The sequence below is a fragment of the Amblyraja radiata genome, chromosome 5 (genome assembly GCF_010909765.2).
Source record: "Amblyraja radiata isolate CabotCenter1 chromosome 5, sAmbRad1.1.pri, whole genome shotgun sequence".
Lineage (NCBI taxonomy): Eukaryota > Metazoa > Chordata > Chondrichthyes > Rajiformes > Rajidae > Amblyraja > Amblyraja radiata.
Window position 1 is genome coordinate 56,949,051 of NC_045960.1, and position 16,464 is coordinate 56,965,514.

The window sequence follows — 16,464 nt, forward strand, 5'->3', positions numbered from 1 at the left end:
GCGGAGCTGGCCGAGTCCAGAGCGGGTGGAGCTGTGGTGGACGCTGCTGCGACCCGACCCCCGGAGATTCGGTGGCTGCAACTGCGGGTTTGGCGGACAGTGACACCGGGAGCCCGCGGGTCCCTGGAGGGAGACCGCTTTTTGGGGCTCCCGCAACGGCGACTTCTCCCGCCCGAGTTGCGGGGTTGAAGAGCTCCTGGAGCGGGGCCTTACAGCACCGCCCCGCGCGGCTTGGAATGGCGGCGGGTCTCTGCGAGCGCGCGCCGGGGGCTCTAACACCAAGACCCGGTGTGCGACCTTGCATCACCCGGCGTGGCTTTAATGGCCACGGGACAATCGCCATCGCCCGCTGGGGGCTTTGACTTTGACTTTGACTCTGACATCGGGGTGGTGAGTGCAGTGGAGAGAGAAGTTTTTTTGGCCTTCCATCACAGCAATGTGATGGATGTTTATGTAAATTATGTTGTGTCTTGGGTCTATTTGTTTGTAATGTATGGCTGCAGAAACGGCATTTCGTTTGGACCTCAAGGGGTCCAAATGACAATAAATTGAATTGTATTGTATTGTATAAGAGACGATACCGGGACAAACGTGAGTCCCAGTATAACCATTGGGACACCTGCCAACTGTGGCAAGGTCTGAACACTAACTGATTGCAAAGCAAAGTCAGGCATCATTGCTGGTGATAGTGCAGCCCTACCAGATGAACTCCGATGCTAGGTTTGAGCAGAAGGCCAATGAGGTGATGACATCCGTCCCATCAGACTCAAGTGTGCCTCTTCCCCGGGTCACTGTTACAGAAGTTAGATCGGCCTTCCTGAGGGTGGACCAACAGAAAGCAACTGTCCCGGATGGAGTCCTTGGCCACATCCATAGGAACTGCGTGGAACAAGTAGCGGGAGTTTTGCCTTTAATCTCTCCTTACTTCGTTCTGAGGTACCCACCTGTTTCGGGAAGACTACTATCATCCTGGTACCAGAAAAGCAAGAATTTGTGCCTTATCAACTACTGTCGAGTGGCCTTGACATCCACCATCATTGTGCTTTTAGAGGCTGGTTATGGAACAAAATTGGTTATAGGATCCAATCTATCAAGCAACCTTGATTGACTGCAGTTCACCTACCACCACATTAGGTCCACGGCTGATGCCGTCTCCCTGGCCCTACATCTATCGAACACCTGGATAAGAGAGACGCCTATGTCAGACTTTTATTCATATACAGCTCTGCTTTCAATACCATTGTCCCATCCAAACATGTCCAAACACTTGGAACTTGGAGTTAGCACTCACCTCTGCAATTGGATCCTCGACTTCATGAGCAACATGAAGGATAGGTGACAAATCACCCTCTACGATAATCCTCAACATTGGTGCCCCGCAAATATGCATCCTCACTCCCCCCCCCCCCCCCCCCCTCTTTTACTCCTTATAAACCCACGATTGTGCAGCTAAATACAAATTCAACTCAATTTACAAATTGGCAGACGACAGCACCACAGTGGGCCGGATATCAAATAATGATGAGACGGAGTACAGGAAGGAGACTGAGAATCTCGTAACCCGGTGCCAAGACAACAACTTTTCCCTTAATGTCAGGAAGACAAAGGAGATTGTGATCGACTTCATGAAGCAAAGCCCGGAAAACATTGATGGTGCCGAAGTTGAGATGGTTTACTCCTGTTCCTAGGAGTAAACAAGCAACTTGTTCTGGACCAGCCATATTAAAGCAATGGCCAAGAAATAAGACCAACACCTCAACTTCCTTCAAATGCTTAGAATGTTTGGCATATCCCCAATAACTCTTACCAACTTCTAAATATGTGCGTAGAAAGCATTATATTGGGATGCATCACCATATGGTTTGGGAACAGGTCCACCCAAGACCACAAGAAATTGCAGAGAATTGTGGATGCAGCCCAGACCATCATGCAAACCATTGACTCCATCTACACTTCACGCTGGCACAGCAAGACCACTAGCATAATCAAGGACCAGTCTCACCCCAGCTACTCCCTCTTCACCCATCTCCCACTTGGCAAGAGATACAGAAATGTGAAAACCCCTAACTTCAGATTCAGGGCCGCTCCTTTCCAGCTGTTATCTGGCAACTGAACCACCGTATCACCAACTGGAGAGCGGTGCTGACCTAAAATCTACCTCATTTTGGAGACCCTCAGACTACCTTTAATTGGACTTTATCTTGCACTAAACATTATTACCTTTATCCTGTATGTGTACACTGTGGACGGCTTGATTGTAATCATATATAGTCATTCGGCTGACTAGCACGCAACAAAAAAACTTCTCACTGTACCTCTGTACACGTAACTATAATAAACTAAGTTATCTCAAATTGGACAATTTAGTATTAAGTTCTGCAGCTGCTGTATTCCTAGATGGAAGATGAGGGGTTTTCCTTGCACTTGCATTGTACACTCTAGGGGGCCACACACAATCAAGAGTGTTTAATTGTCATATTTACCAGCAATAGGACAGAAACATATTCTTACGTGCTGAAGACTTCCATGCACATTAATGCAATAACGCAGAAACAAATGTTGAATAATCAATAATATAATAAATTAATAATCAGTAATATAAAGTATAATAGTGCAAAACTGAAGGCTGTAAAGCAACCTAAAGAATTGTAGCCGCTGAGGTGGGGTTATGATTAGTGTTGTGCAGTGTTCAAAGGCCAGATGATTGCTAGGAAGAAGCTGTTCTTGAACCTGAAGGTCAGTTTTAAGGCATTTTGCCCTCTGCTCAATGGTAGTAGTGAAATGAGAAGGTGGCTCAGATGGTGTGGGTCTTTTGATATAAAATGCAATTTTGAAGTAGTGGATCGGTTTGATGGTGGATAGGCCAGTACCTGTGATGGTCTGGACAATATCTACAATTTTCTACAACAATATTAATTCCTGGGCATTTGAGTTACTGAACCAGGCCATACTGCAACCAGTCAATATGCTGTCTATCATACACCTGCAGCAGTTCGATAAAGTATTCGACCATATACTGAAAGTCCTCAATCTTCTAAGGAAGTTGATGTGTTGATGAGCTTTCTTTGTGATTGCATCAATGTGTTCTCAAAACTGCTCTTCTGAGATATGCACTCCCAGATACCTGAAAGCTGTTGACTCCCTCCACCTCCATCCTGTGGATGAAAACAGGTCCGTAGAACACTGACTTTTCCTTTTTGAAGTCAACAATCAGCTCACAAAGAGATCAAGATTATTGTTATGGCACATTCAATCGGATTATCAATATCTCTCCTGTATTCATCATTATCCATTACCCATCCAACAACGGTGGTATTGGCTGTGAATTTAATAGTGTTGGAGCTTTATCTAATTATACTGTTTTGGGGATAGAGCACTGAGCACGCAGCTTTGAGGTGCTCCTGTGTTGTAAGTATAGTTGCCAATTTGTACTGATCATGCCCTGATGAGGAAATCGAGGATCCACTGCATATGGATGAGCAGAGAATCAGTTCTGTGAGTTTAGATCAAGCAAGATCTTATTAAATGATGGAAATGTGTTAAGGAACTCCTGTTTTCAGTTGTATTTTATAATGTATTTAACAATACCTTTTAACATTTTCCCTTTGTAAGCTGTTCAGCTAATTGGTCTATAGTTTCCTGCTTTGTGTTTCCCTTTTTGATAACGAGGTACATTTATTATTTTCGATTCTTATAGAATTGATTTTCTGCAGCAAGGCTCTTTTAAAGAAAACGTTTATGTGGCTCAATTTCTAGTTCACAGACTTTTCTGATTAACGATTTGCAATTAGTGCTCTAATGTGAATAATTGGTCATCAAATTTACGATCAGAATAATGGGCCAAAATCTTGAGATGGGAGTGTTTTGGTTCATGATTTAAAATGTTACCAATTCACAATGACATTGAGCAAATTGTGGCTTATCCAAAGTGCAAGGCCTACAATGGACAGTTTTTTGCTGGTCCATTGGATCTTATCTTCATTATTGTTTATAGATTTGGGTTTTTTTCATAGATTATTGAGTAACAGTATATGTTAATTTGTTGGGGGTCAATAGCAATGTAAACATTTCCCTCTGATTGGTCTCATAAATAATTACATAATTGGGATATCAAGGGAAAGGAAGTTTACTTCTGCATTGTTATAAGACTACTTACTGTCTTCTGTTTGCTTTAATGCATATATTTACAGGTTGATCCTATAATTCAGAAAGGGCATGAACATTTGGTACATCATATTCTCCTTTATCAGTGCCACAACAGCTTGAATGACAGTGCCCTTGACATTGGACATGAATGCTACCATTCCAATATGCCAGATGATTTTTTATATTGTGAAAGTATCATTATGGCATGGGCAATCGGAGGAAAGGTAGGTCCTCATTTTTGTGGCATGTTCATTTATTTAATTGCAAATTCTTCAGATGTGAAGCTTCATATTTATTGAAAACTGCTTAGTATCTACGATACAGTATTTCTATTAATTTTTCACATATTCTAAGAGGTGAAAAATATAACAAATGTGAAAAATTCTAGCTCATTTGAAATTGTTTAATTTTGGTGCAGTTTTTTATAATAACTAGACCAAGTGCATTTATTGGTCTGCTCCCCCAACGCACCCGTTCCCTATCCGTAGCCCCCATACCCGTAGCATGGTCCTCCAACTCAAACCATTCTCGAATGTAAGATTCCAGCACTCCCCTGCCTCCCTGAGCAGTGGGCTTAAAAAATAATTCCAATTGCACTTCCCCTGCATGTTGCAATAGCAATTCACCCTCCCCCTCCTGTGAGGTGAAAAGTTCAGAGTGTTCCTGTGTCGTCACTGCTAGCCGACCCATTGTGACGTCATCAGTTGAAGCTGGTCATTTTAAATTCAGTCTTTTGATTTTTTTTAAACTTTAATCAGTAATAAGTCAAGAAATAAAGCATAAAATGTTCAGTGAAAGTGATCTCTGCCTAGAGCGGAAAAATGTGAATCACAATATGTAAAAATCTTGTTAAAGTTGGCACGAATAACGTGTCAAATATAGGATGAAATCTTCAGTAAAGCTGATCACTGATAGCTGAGCCATTGTGATGTCATCAGTGAAATCTGGTCGTTTTAAATTCAGTCTTTTGGTGTTTTTAAACTTCTTACTTTTAATCAGTAATAAGTCGAGAAATAAAGCATAAAATGTTCAGTGAAGGTGGTCTCGGCCTCGAGGGGAAAAATGTCAATCAGAATATGTAAAAATGTTATCGTTACAGCGTAGTGTTTTTGCAAAGATGTAAAGACAACCACATATACACACACATACACACGTACAAGATCACACTTAATGAGTATATGATAATGCACACATAGTTGGTATAAAATGAAGTAGCAACAAAAGATGCGCTAGGTTTATTACTCAAATTTCAATCCTGCAAAGATGCAATGAAACCTTCCATCTTCACATTTGTTGACCAGTTTTCTAGTAAAGTTACTCTAGCAACAGAATGTTTGCCTTGTGAACAGATTTCTTCATCAGAAGAGACTTCCCAGACTTGGATTTTCTTTGCACTCAAAACCTGGTCAGTTTTTGCTTACCTTGCTATGGTATGCCACGTTGCTCTTAATTAGTCATACATACCATGGTCTCATGAACTGGTATATATTCCCCACAGTCAAGTCAATGATAAAAATCATTAAAAAATTGAGTTAATCAAATGTTTCCTCAAGGTTAAGATGAGCATTTATTATGTAAATGCTTAGACACCATAAATGCAGAAACTATTACTATTACACCAAAAATATGTGCAGCATCATTTCTAGCAAGACCAAGGTGATCATATTTAGCCTCTAAGTAAATTCTGGCTTTTCTGTGAGCTCTTTTCCCAAATGTTGCCAACAGATCTGAAGAATTCCTCCTTCTCCCTTCAACTAAAATCCAAAACATTTTCACTAACTCTCAAGTCATGCTTAAAATGGTGTTCAAAAATTAAAAGAGATTTCTCCATGTAAGCATTGATAGAATTACCTTTTTCCATGTTACAAAGGAACAGGAGACATCATAGCTACAAATCTCCATCATTATAGCCAAATGAACAGCCACAACTATACTAAGCTGATGAGTCCTCAGGATGCAATCGATTCTAAATGGAAAACTTAAAGCTGAGTTTGTTTTGATAAGGAAATATAACAAAGCAGATTTCAACAATAATAGTTTCTGGTTTTGTACATTGGTGACAGTGTGTCAGCTTATGTCTAACTTGTTGGGCAAGCTCAATGTATAATCAAAGATATTACACGTTACTAAAGCTTTTGGTAAATAGCTATACTTATTATACTACAAACATATAGTGTTCTTTAAATAGATGTGTAGGTGCAGTGGTAGAGTTGTTGCCTTACTGTGCCAGAGACCCAGGTTTGATCCTGACCATGGGTGCTGTCTGTACGGTGTTTGTCCATTCTCCCTGTGACCGCATGGATTTTTTCTGGGTGCTCTGGTTTCCTCCCACATTCCAATGACTTGCAGGTTGGTAAGTTAACTGGCTTTGGTAAAAATGGTATATTGTCCCTAGTGTGTAGGCTGGTGCTAGTGTATGCTGATCGGCATGGTCTATGTGGGCCAAAAGGCCTGTTTCCGTGCTGTATCTCAAAAAGTCTAAAAATACCCCAATGTATTTGCCAAATAGTTCAAGGACTGTATGCAAGATTTTGTACCAGGTTAGTATGTTACTTTTTACGTGAGGAATTTACAGTGCTAGAGGAAGTTATTGACCAGTTTCTTTGTAATGTTTTCCCAACCTTTCCTCTCATTTTTAAGTGGTTTTAGCAGAATAAAAACCGAGTTCCATAAATTGTATTTTTACATTTATGTACAATAATACTGTCCTCAAGTAACCATAAGTTTGAGATTTTTTTCCTGTCTAATGACTACAGGGATTTTCCTTTCCTCCTGACGTTGGACTTTCGCTTGGAACCGCAGATGATCCCACATATGTGTTGATGGAAATGCATTATGATAACCCAGGCTTTCAGCAAGGTGGGAGCACTTTCTCCAAAGAATGTGTGGCTGAATTGTCAATTGTATGTTGCATAGATTGTTTTACTCTTCGTGTGTTCCTGTTTTCATTTGTTACAGAGCAAAATAATTTCAAAGACATAAGAACCTAATTAAATATGTCTTTAATTTAAAACGTTATTTTATCTACAATATTAATATTCTGAATATTCATAATTGATGTGCTATTTTCTGGTAAAAAAAAACATATATTAAAATATCTGAGCTATTTTTCAAAGGGTTAATTAAAGTTAAGATTATAATTTTTAATATGTAGTAGTGAGTCCTATCTTTTCTAATTCAACTAATAACTCATTTTAAATCCCCCAATAACAGCAAAATAATATAATTTGGTTATTTATTTATTCCCAAGGCAAAAACTGATTATTCTTTAACATGTAATTCAGAGACACGTCTGATTAGCCCCCGAAACTTGAAACTGCAGCCAGTCTGAACAAATACCACAAAACCACCTCCCATTACACTCCACCTCCCATTAACTACCTGTCTTCAGGTATGCATGAAAATATTAAGTACTCAGATAGCTTGTATGCCAATATAATTGTATAATTATTAAAAAAATCTGAGCAATCTACCCATTAGACTGATCATAATTTGCTGCAACAATCAGAAATAGATTGCCGATTCATTAACTTTTAGCTTCAAAGATAAAATATTTTTCAATACCCACAAAACAATCCCTTCTTCATCACTGGTAACGATAAATAAAATTACAATGGACCTAATCAAATAAAAATATCCCCAAATTTATGAATGTTTTAAAACTTGCGAAAACCATTCACCCCAACAAAAGCGTCATCGTCATGCTACCCTTTCTCTTATAACAACAAAAAGAAAGTCAAATACAAAGCAATCGTTTCTCCTAAAGTCTCACATTTGCAGACAAGATTATTTTGAGTTGCAAACGTGAAATCAATCAAACTGCTGTTTACTGTAAATGGCAGCACTTTTGCAGTCCCGTAGCCTTGGACCTATTTTTGTTAACAAAATGCAAACCCCATTCTTGTGGACATACCTACAAAACTAAGATGTGGTTTGTTATGGTGTTGAAATTTATCCATGTCTGCTGAATTTTCTGTGAATATCAGCCTTTTGCAGCACCTTCTACGTTTTGGGAACAGAAGAAGATTCATGGAATATGAAGATTTTGCATATCTCCCTTGACTTTGTACTTGATGTCTCCATTTATAAATCTAAGGATTCTCTGTGCCTACTTAACCTATCCTGCAGTTGTCAGAGATTTGACATGTGCATCCTCAGAACTCTGTTCCTGCACCCACTTTAAAGATGTACAATTTAAATTCCATTGGCTCTAATCATTGTTCTTAGCAAAGCGAATCACTCCACGTTTTTCTGTGCTAAATTTAATCCGTCTTGATATTTATCAAAAAGAGCAATGGTGTTATAACTATCCTGGCAGACACTTGTCTCCAGTCTAATAGTTTTTCTTTTGTGAATTTTGGCTTTGTCTACACCAGACAACGTCTCATTTGAAAGTACTTATACTTCATGTGCCAGCCTTTGATTCAAATGCAGCAGGCAATGCATGCAAACATTTTGAACCCATCATCGGGACATAAACTGTAGATGTTGGAATCTTGAGCTAAACTCAAAACGATGGAGGAACTCACCAGGTCAGGCAGTGTCTGTGGAGGAAATGGACAGTTGCGGTTTCGGGTCGGGTTCATTCAGACCTATCACAGACCTCCTTGCATTTATCTCCAGTTGAAACCTACATTTTTTAAACCACTCTTTATAAACGAGTTGGGTATTCTGACTGCGCATGCCCAGGTCATAGGTAATTCGCAATAAACATTCTCGGTAGCTCAGCTGCTGCATGTATACAGACCTCAGTTTCATCCGTAGTCAGGTTCGAACCCAGGTCTCCGGCGCTGCGAGCGCTGTTGAATTGCTACTGGACTGTCCCTGTCCCCTCCTGAGTGTCCCATCCCTGTCCGGGGGCGCCTGGAGATGTCCGGGGTGACCCTGGACTGACAGGACACCGGCCCGGAGCAGTGGCGGCCCCAGGCTTACCATGAGGGAGGAGCTGGCCAATGTTGACTGGAAAGATACCCTAGCAGGGATGACAGTGGAACAACAATGGCAGGAATAATACAGAAGGTGCAGGATCAATTCATTCCAAAGAGGAAGAAAGATTCCAAGGGGAGTAAGGGGCGATCCTGGCTGACAGGGGAAGTCAGGGACAGTATAAAAATAAAAGAGAAGTGCAACGTAGCAAAGATGAGCGGAAAGCAAGAGGATTGGGTAATGCTTAAAGAGCAACAGAAGATAACTAAAAAGGCAATACGGGGAGAAAAGATGAGGTACGAATGTAAGCTAGCCAAGAATATAAAGAAGGATAGTAAAAGCTTATTTATGCCCCTGTCCCACTTAGGAAACCTGAACGGAAACCTCTGGATACTTTGCGCCCCATCCAAGGTTTCCGTGCGGTTCCCGGAGGTTGCAGGTGGTTGCCGGAGGTTGCAGGTAGTGGAAGCTGGTAGGGAGACTGACAAAAACCTCCGGGAACCGCACGGAAACTTTGGGTGGGGCGCAAAGTCTCCAGAGGTTTCCGTTCAGGTTTCCTAAGTGGGACAGGGGCATTAGGTATGTGAAGAGGAAAAAATTAGTTAAAACCAAAGTTGGACCCTTGGAGACTGAAAAAGGTGAATTTATTATGGGGAACAAGGAAATGTCAGATGAGTTGAACAGATACTTTGGATCCATCTTCACTAAGGAGAACACAAACAATCTTCCTGATATACTAGTGGCCAGAGGATGTGGGGTGAAGGAGGAACTGAAGGAAATCCACATTAGGCAGGAAATGGTGTCGGGTAGACTGAGGGCTGATAAATCCCCAGGGCCTGATGGTCTGCATCCCAGGGTACTTAAAGATGTGGCTCTAGAAATCGTGGATGCATTGGTGATAATTTTCCAATGTTCTGTATATTCAGGATCAGTTCCTGTGGATTGGAGGGTAGCTAATGTTATCCCACTTTTAAAGAAAGGCGGGAGAGAGAAAACAGGGAATTATAGACCAGTTAGCCTGACATCGGCGGTGGGGAAGATGCTGGAGTCAATTATAAAAGATGAAATACTGGCACATTTGGATAGCAGTAACAGGATCGGTCCGAGTCAGCATGGATTTCCGAAGGGGAAATCATGCGTAAATAAACTTCTGAAATTTTTTGAGGATGTAACTAGGAAAATGGACAAGGGAGAGCCAGTGGATGTAGTGTACCTGGACTTTCGGAAAGCATTTGATATGGTCCCACAGAGGAGATTAGTGGGCAAAATTAATGCACGTGGTATTGGGGGTAGAGTGCTGACATGGATAGAAAAATGGTTGGCAGACAGGGAACAAAGAGTAGGGATTAACGGGTCCCTTTCAGAATGGCAGGCAGTGACTAATGGGGTACCGCAAGGCTCGGTGCTGGGACCGCAGCTATTTACAATATACATCAATGATTTAGATGAAGGGATTCAAAGTAACATTAGCAAATTTGCAGCTGGGTGGCAGTGTGAACTGTGAGGACGATGCTACGAGAATGCAGGGTGACTTGGACAGGTAGGATGAGTGGGCAGGTGCATGGCAGATGCAGTTTAATGTGGATAAATGTGAGGATATCCACTCTGCTAGCAAATAAAAAGGCAGATTATTATCTAAATGTCACGTTGGGAAAAGGGGAAGTACAACGGGATCTGGGGGTCCTTGTTCATCAGTTAATGAAAGTAAGCATGCAGGTACAGCAGGCTGTAAAGAAAGAGAATGGCATGTTGGCCTTCATAACAAGAGGAGTTGAGTATAGGAGTAAAGAGGTTCTGCTGTAGTTGTATAGGGCCTAGTGAGACCACACCTGGAGTATTGTGTGCAGTTTTGCTCCCCTAATTTGAGGAAGGACATTCTTGCTATTGAGGGAATGCAGCGTAAGTTTACAAGGTTAATTCTCGTGATGGCGGGACTGTCATATGCTGAGAGAATGGAGCAGCTGGGCTTGTATACTCTGGAGTTTAGAAGAATGAGAGGGGATCTTATTGAAACATATAAGATTATTAACGGTTTGGACACGCTAGAGGCGTGTTGGGGGAGTCCCGATGTTGGGGGAGTCCAGAACCAGGGGCTACAGTTTAAGAATAAGGGGTAAGCCATTTAGAAAAACTTTTTCTCACAGAGAGTTGTGAGTCTGTGGAATTCTCTGCCTCAGAGGGCGGTGGAGGCCGGTTCTCTGGATACTTTCAAGAGAGAGCTAGATAGGGCTCTTAAAGATAGCGGAGTCAGGGGATATGGGGAGAAGGCAGGAACGGGATACTGATTGGGGATGATCAGCCATGATCACATTGAATGGCGGTGCTGGCTCAAAGGGCTGAATGGCCTACTCCTGCACCTATTGTCTATTGTCTAATTTATATACATTTTGTACAGCCAGCGCTTCGTTCACTTTTGCTTTATCGCGAATGACCTTTGATAAATCCCATGATTCCTTGCATTTTTCGAAATACCAAACTCACTTATTTTAATGTTGCTTTTCTCTCCCATTGTGCACCTTACATATGCTCTCAATGTTCCTCAGTCTGAGTAGCATATGCTTTGAATTAAAGAAACAATATCTATAGTTTATAAAAACCTAATGACTCATAACTTGGCCAAGCCTTCTTATTTTTGTGGGCAAAGCGAATTCAACGGTTTCTGGCTGTTGTGGGATATATTACCAAAGAGGAAAATTGTTGTTTGTAAACCACATAAACAGACAATTCTGATGTTTTTATCATTTTTTCCTGAGCATTGTGGATTGAATTTTTGACATGTAGATAGCTTATGTTTTGTACACAGCACAATGTTCTGCATTGGCTAGTACAAGTCCTGCTCCACATATATAATTGGTTACTAAATAACCTGGCTCACTAGTTATTTGTTAATCGCGGAACTTAATCCCCATATCATCGCTCCTTGCCCTTCAGAAGTGAGCATTTTGTTCCAATTAAACTTGGGCTGTTTTTCCTTTTCTGCTGAGATGCTGCCTGACCCCCTGAGTTACTCCAGCATTTTGTGTCTCTCTTCTGGACTGTGTTTCAGTTCTTTGACAAAGGCCACACTGGTACAAAAGAATGCTTTTGATTTGATTTGATTTATTTCTGGCTGTGTGTTAGTATTTAGTGATTTCTTTTTTGTGCATGTATATCTTTGATTGCACGTATTTCAAGAAAATGGTTTGTCTTTCCTGATCCAAAGTCAGTGAACATTTAAATGATAGACACAAAATGCTGGAGTAACTCAGTGGGACAGGCAGCATCTCTGGATAGAAGGAATGGGTGACGTTTCGGGTCGAGACCCTTCTTCAGACTGATAGTCAGGGGAGAGGGAGATACAGAGATAAGGAAGTGTAAGGTGTGAAAACGAGATAAAGGGGATAGAGATCAAGGAAAATGTAGAATCGATCATTGTTAGTTAGGAGAAGATAACAGATAAAATGTAATTGAGGACAGTCATACTGGTCAGAACTGGGAAAGGGGGAGGGGATGGAGAGAGAGGAAGGGTTACTTGAAGTTAGAGAAGTCAATATTCATACCACTGGGGTATAACCTGCCCAAGCGAAATATGTGTTGTTCCTCCAATTTGCGCTGGGCCTCACTCTGACAATGGAGGAGGCCCAGGACAGAAAAGTCATTGTGGGAATGGGAGGGGGATTTAAAGCGTTTAAGGCAAGTTTAACCGGACTGAGCGGAGGTGTTCAGCGAAATGATCGCTGAGCCTGCGCTTGGTCTCGCAGATATATAAGAGTCCACACCTGGAACAGCGGATACAGTCAATGAGGTTGGAGGAGGTGCAAGTGAACCTCTGTCTCACCTGAAAAGACTGGGGGTCCTTGGATGGAGTCGAGGGGGGGAGGTATAGGGACAGGTGTTGCATCTCCTGCGGTTGCAGGGGAAAATACCCGGGGAAGGGGTGGTTTGAGTGCGAAGGGATGAGTTGACCAGGGAGTTGCGGAGGGGACGATCTTTGTGGAAAGCGGAAAGGGGTGGAGATGGGAAGATGTGGCTAGTGATGGGATCCCGTTGGCAAAAATGTCAGAGGATTATGTGCTGTATGCGACAGTTGATGGGATGAAAGGCGAGGACTAGGGGGACTATCACTGTTTTGGCAAGGCCAAGCGCAGGCTCGGCGATCGTTTCGCTGAACACCTCCGCTCAGTCCGCGAAACCTGCCCGATCTCCTGATTGCTAAACACTTTAACTCACCCTCCAATTCCCACAGTGAGCTTCTTGGGCCTCCTCCATTGTCAGAGTGAAGTTGAGTTATTCCAGCATTTTGTGTCTATCGTGTAAATGTTCATTGACCTTGGATCAGGAAACAAAAAGATTATCATCTCTAAATTGATCAGTTTTAAACAATAACCCCTAGGTTCACTTACAGAGGAATATCCTGCCCATCAAGATCTACCCTGTCAATTAACATTTCGTCCACTCCAGTGACTGTGGTGTTTTCACCTCGTTACTATCTATGTATCCTCCTGCTTACCTTGTGTCTCATGGTACCTCCTAATTCAAAGCCATATTGAAAATCAAGGATATCGGAATCAAGCGATATGGGGGAAAAAGCAGGAACGGGGTATTGATTTTGGATGATCAGCCATGATCATATTGAATAGCGGTGCTGGCTCATGGGGCTGAATGGCCTCCACCTGCACCTATTTTCTATGTTTCTAAAACTACATTGCAGTTCTGGTCACCCCAATACAAGAAAGATGTGGAGGCTTTGGAAGGGGTATAGAGGAGGTTTACTAGAATGGTGCCTGGATTTGGGGGTATTAGCTACAGGATAGGCTGGACGGATTGTTTTCTCTGAAACGCCAGAAGGTACGGGGAGACCTGATTGAAGTTTTTTTTAAATTCTAAGACGCATAGATAAGGCAGACATTCGGAACCTTTATCCCAGAATGGAAAAGCATAGCTTTAAGGTGAGAGGTGAAGTTTAAAGGAGATATGCATGGCACATTTTTTAAGCAGAAGGTGGTGAGTGCGTAGAACGCACTTCTGGGGATGGTGGTCGAGACCGTTATAATGGTAGCACTTAAGAGACTTTTGAATAGGCATATGAATATGCAGGAAATGGAGGGATATGGATTATATGCAGGCAGGTAAGAGTTGGTCTTTGCATCATGCTTGACACAGACATTGTGTGCTGAAAGGCCCGTTCCTGTGCTGAACTGTTCTATGTTCTATCCAGATTAAAATCACTATCTACTTTGCCTGTCGGTCTTAAATTCTCCAGGGCTTCCGTTTCCTGGCAAATTGACTTTCGGGTACCATTTACAGGTTGGATTCATATGATGAAAAACTAAAGACCCAGCTGATAACGGGGGGGGGTCACCAGTAGTCCAAATCTGCGATTAAACACCGTTCCCTTCATCTCTGATTCTTGTCTTCCAACTTCCAGTCAATTATCAACAGGTGACAGAAGGTTAGCTATCAATAAATTATTGCATTGGTTAAACATTATCTTGCGTGAAAATTGGTCAAGTTCCAAAAAGGTAAACCTCATCAACTACCCTTGTTTTCTCCTCAAAAAGTTAAACAATTACCAGATCTGTATTAATTTCAGTCGTCTATGGGTGACTCTCCTATAGCCTTGCAGTAGCCAAAATAAAGTTTGATCTTAAATTCAATTCTTTATGAAAAAGAACCAATTTATATTTTTGAGATGAATATGTTGACCAGGTTAAAATTGTAAAATAAGGAACCACAGATGCTGATTTACAAAAAAGTAACTCGGCGGGTCAGGCAGTATCCCTGGAAAACATTGATAGGTGACAATTTGGGTTGGGACTCTTCTTCAGACTGATTGGGGGAGGTTGATAAGGAAGCTGGAAGAGAGGAGGTGGATAGAGATGAGGAGGATTTTTGAAAGGTTGGACATAGGCCAGAGATGAAGTAACAGAAGCTGTGAGATAAAAGGATCGCGAATTATGAAGCTGTGAGACAAAAGACAATTGCGAATTATGAAGTTAGAGGAGGGAATGTGGGTGAAAGGAGAAGGGTGGGGGGGGGTGAGGTGCAAATCTAGGTGGGGCACGGGGGAGAGAGAATAGTTTAACTTGACTTCATGTTCGGCACATACATAGTGGGCAGAAGGGCCCATTCCTGTGCTGTAGTAAATATTTGTGTGTGTGTGTGTGTGTGTGTGCCTGTATGTACTGTAAGTAAGTACGTGTGGGTGCCAAGAATGTTTAATTGTCATGTGTACCAAAACTGAACAATGAAATTCTTATTTGCAGCAGAATAACAGATCTGGAAACACAGTAGTATAGTAGTTGTGCAACATGCTTACATCAGCAACAAAGTACAAACCATATATGTTCCAGACTCGTATTTGACATTTTTGCATGCACGTTTGCATTGCTATGCTCACAGTTTGTAACATGTGAATGTGTTTTTGGATAATTTCACACAAGTTTGTTGCTATTTGTCAGGTTATATCAGGAACCTTCAATTCGTCCTTTGGAAAAGACGACACGCTATCTTTCACAGTAGCCTAAATTTAGTGTGTAGGTTTGTTGACATAGTTTGAAAAGAATTGCAGTGTATAAAGAATCTTATTTGGATGACTTTGCATCTGGGGTGCATATGTGCACTTTGTTATGATATGTGTAATGTGCCTTTAATGACTTAATAAAGTCCACGCATGCAAGGGGGTTCCAGGCAAGCGTAGGAGTTTTATTTACTGGAAAAGCTTGTCATTGAACATGGTGCAAGCGGTGGTGCCTTAAAGAATCATTATTTTGCCACAACCTGAAGCTCCCAGCTGGAACAGTTAGCAGCTAAGGACTAGTGAAACTGTCAAGAGCCGTCCGATTGGTGATTGAGAAGCATTTAAGGCACGGAAAATATTAAAACTGCCGCAAAACTACATGGCTACCCAAAGGGTGGGGCAGACGGCCACTCAGCAGCAAGCCGAGTCGAGTGTGGACGAGGAGACGGGCGACCAGCAGCCTACGCAAACGGCCACCGGTAGCACTCCACAGCACGCTGCCGGTCCGCCTCCCGTGAGCGGTATACGACCACCAACCCCATTAACCGTCAACCGCTGAGTGATTGACGGTTGGAAAACATGGCGTTGGATGTGGGCAAATGACAGCATGGTCGCACAGCTAGACAGGCAAACACCAGCATACCAGACGGCATTGTTTCTCCATACAATTGGCCCGTCAGGACTGGAGATTTACGACAGTTTCATGTTTGCCAATGACGAGGAGAGCCGAGAACTGGCCGAGATCATTCGCACGTTCGAGAGCTACGCCATTGGCAAGAGGAATGAGACGTATGAGCGATACGTCTTCAACAAGAGACAACAAGAAGCAGGTGAGAACTTTGATTCATTCCTCATGAGCCTGAGAACACTAACAAAGTCCTGTAATTTCTGCT

At 42.1% G+C, this 16,464-nt stretch overlaps 1 protein-coding gene across 1 annotated transcript in view; it reads left to right on the forward strand.

Moving 5' to 3' along the window:
• moxd1 (monooxygenase DBH like 1) overlaps nucleotides 1–16,464 on the forward strand; it is a 69,185-nt gene that overhangs the window by 35,984 nt on the left and 16,737 nt on the right. The window contains exons 5-6 of the mRNA XM_033021285.1: nucleotides 4,191–4,370; nucleotides 6,903–7,005. Of these exons, the coding sequence (XP_032877176.1) occupies nucleotides 4,191–4,370; nucleotides 6,903–7,005 (283 nt within the window). The remainder of the gene's footprint in view (nucleotides 1–4,190; nucleotides 4,371–6,902; nucleotides 7,006–16,464) is intronic.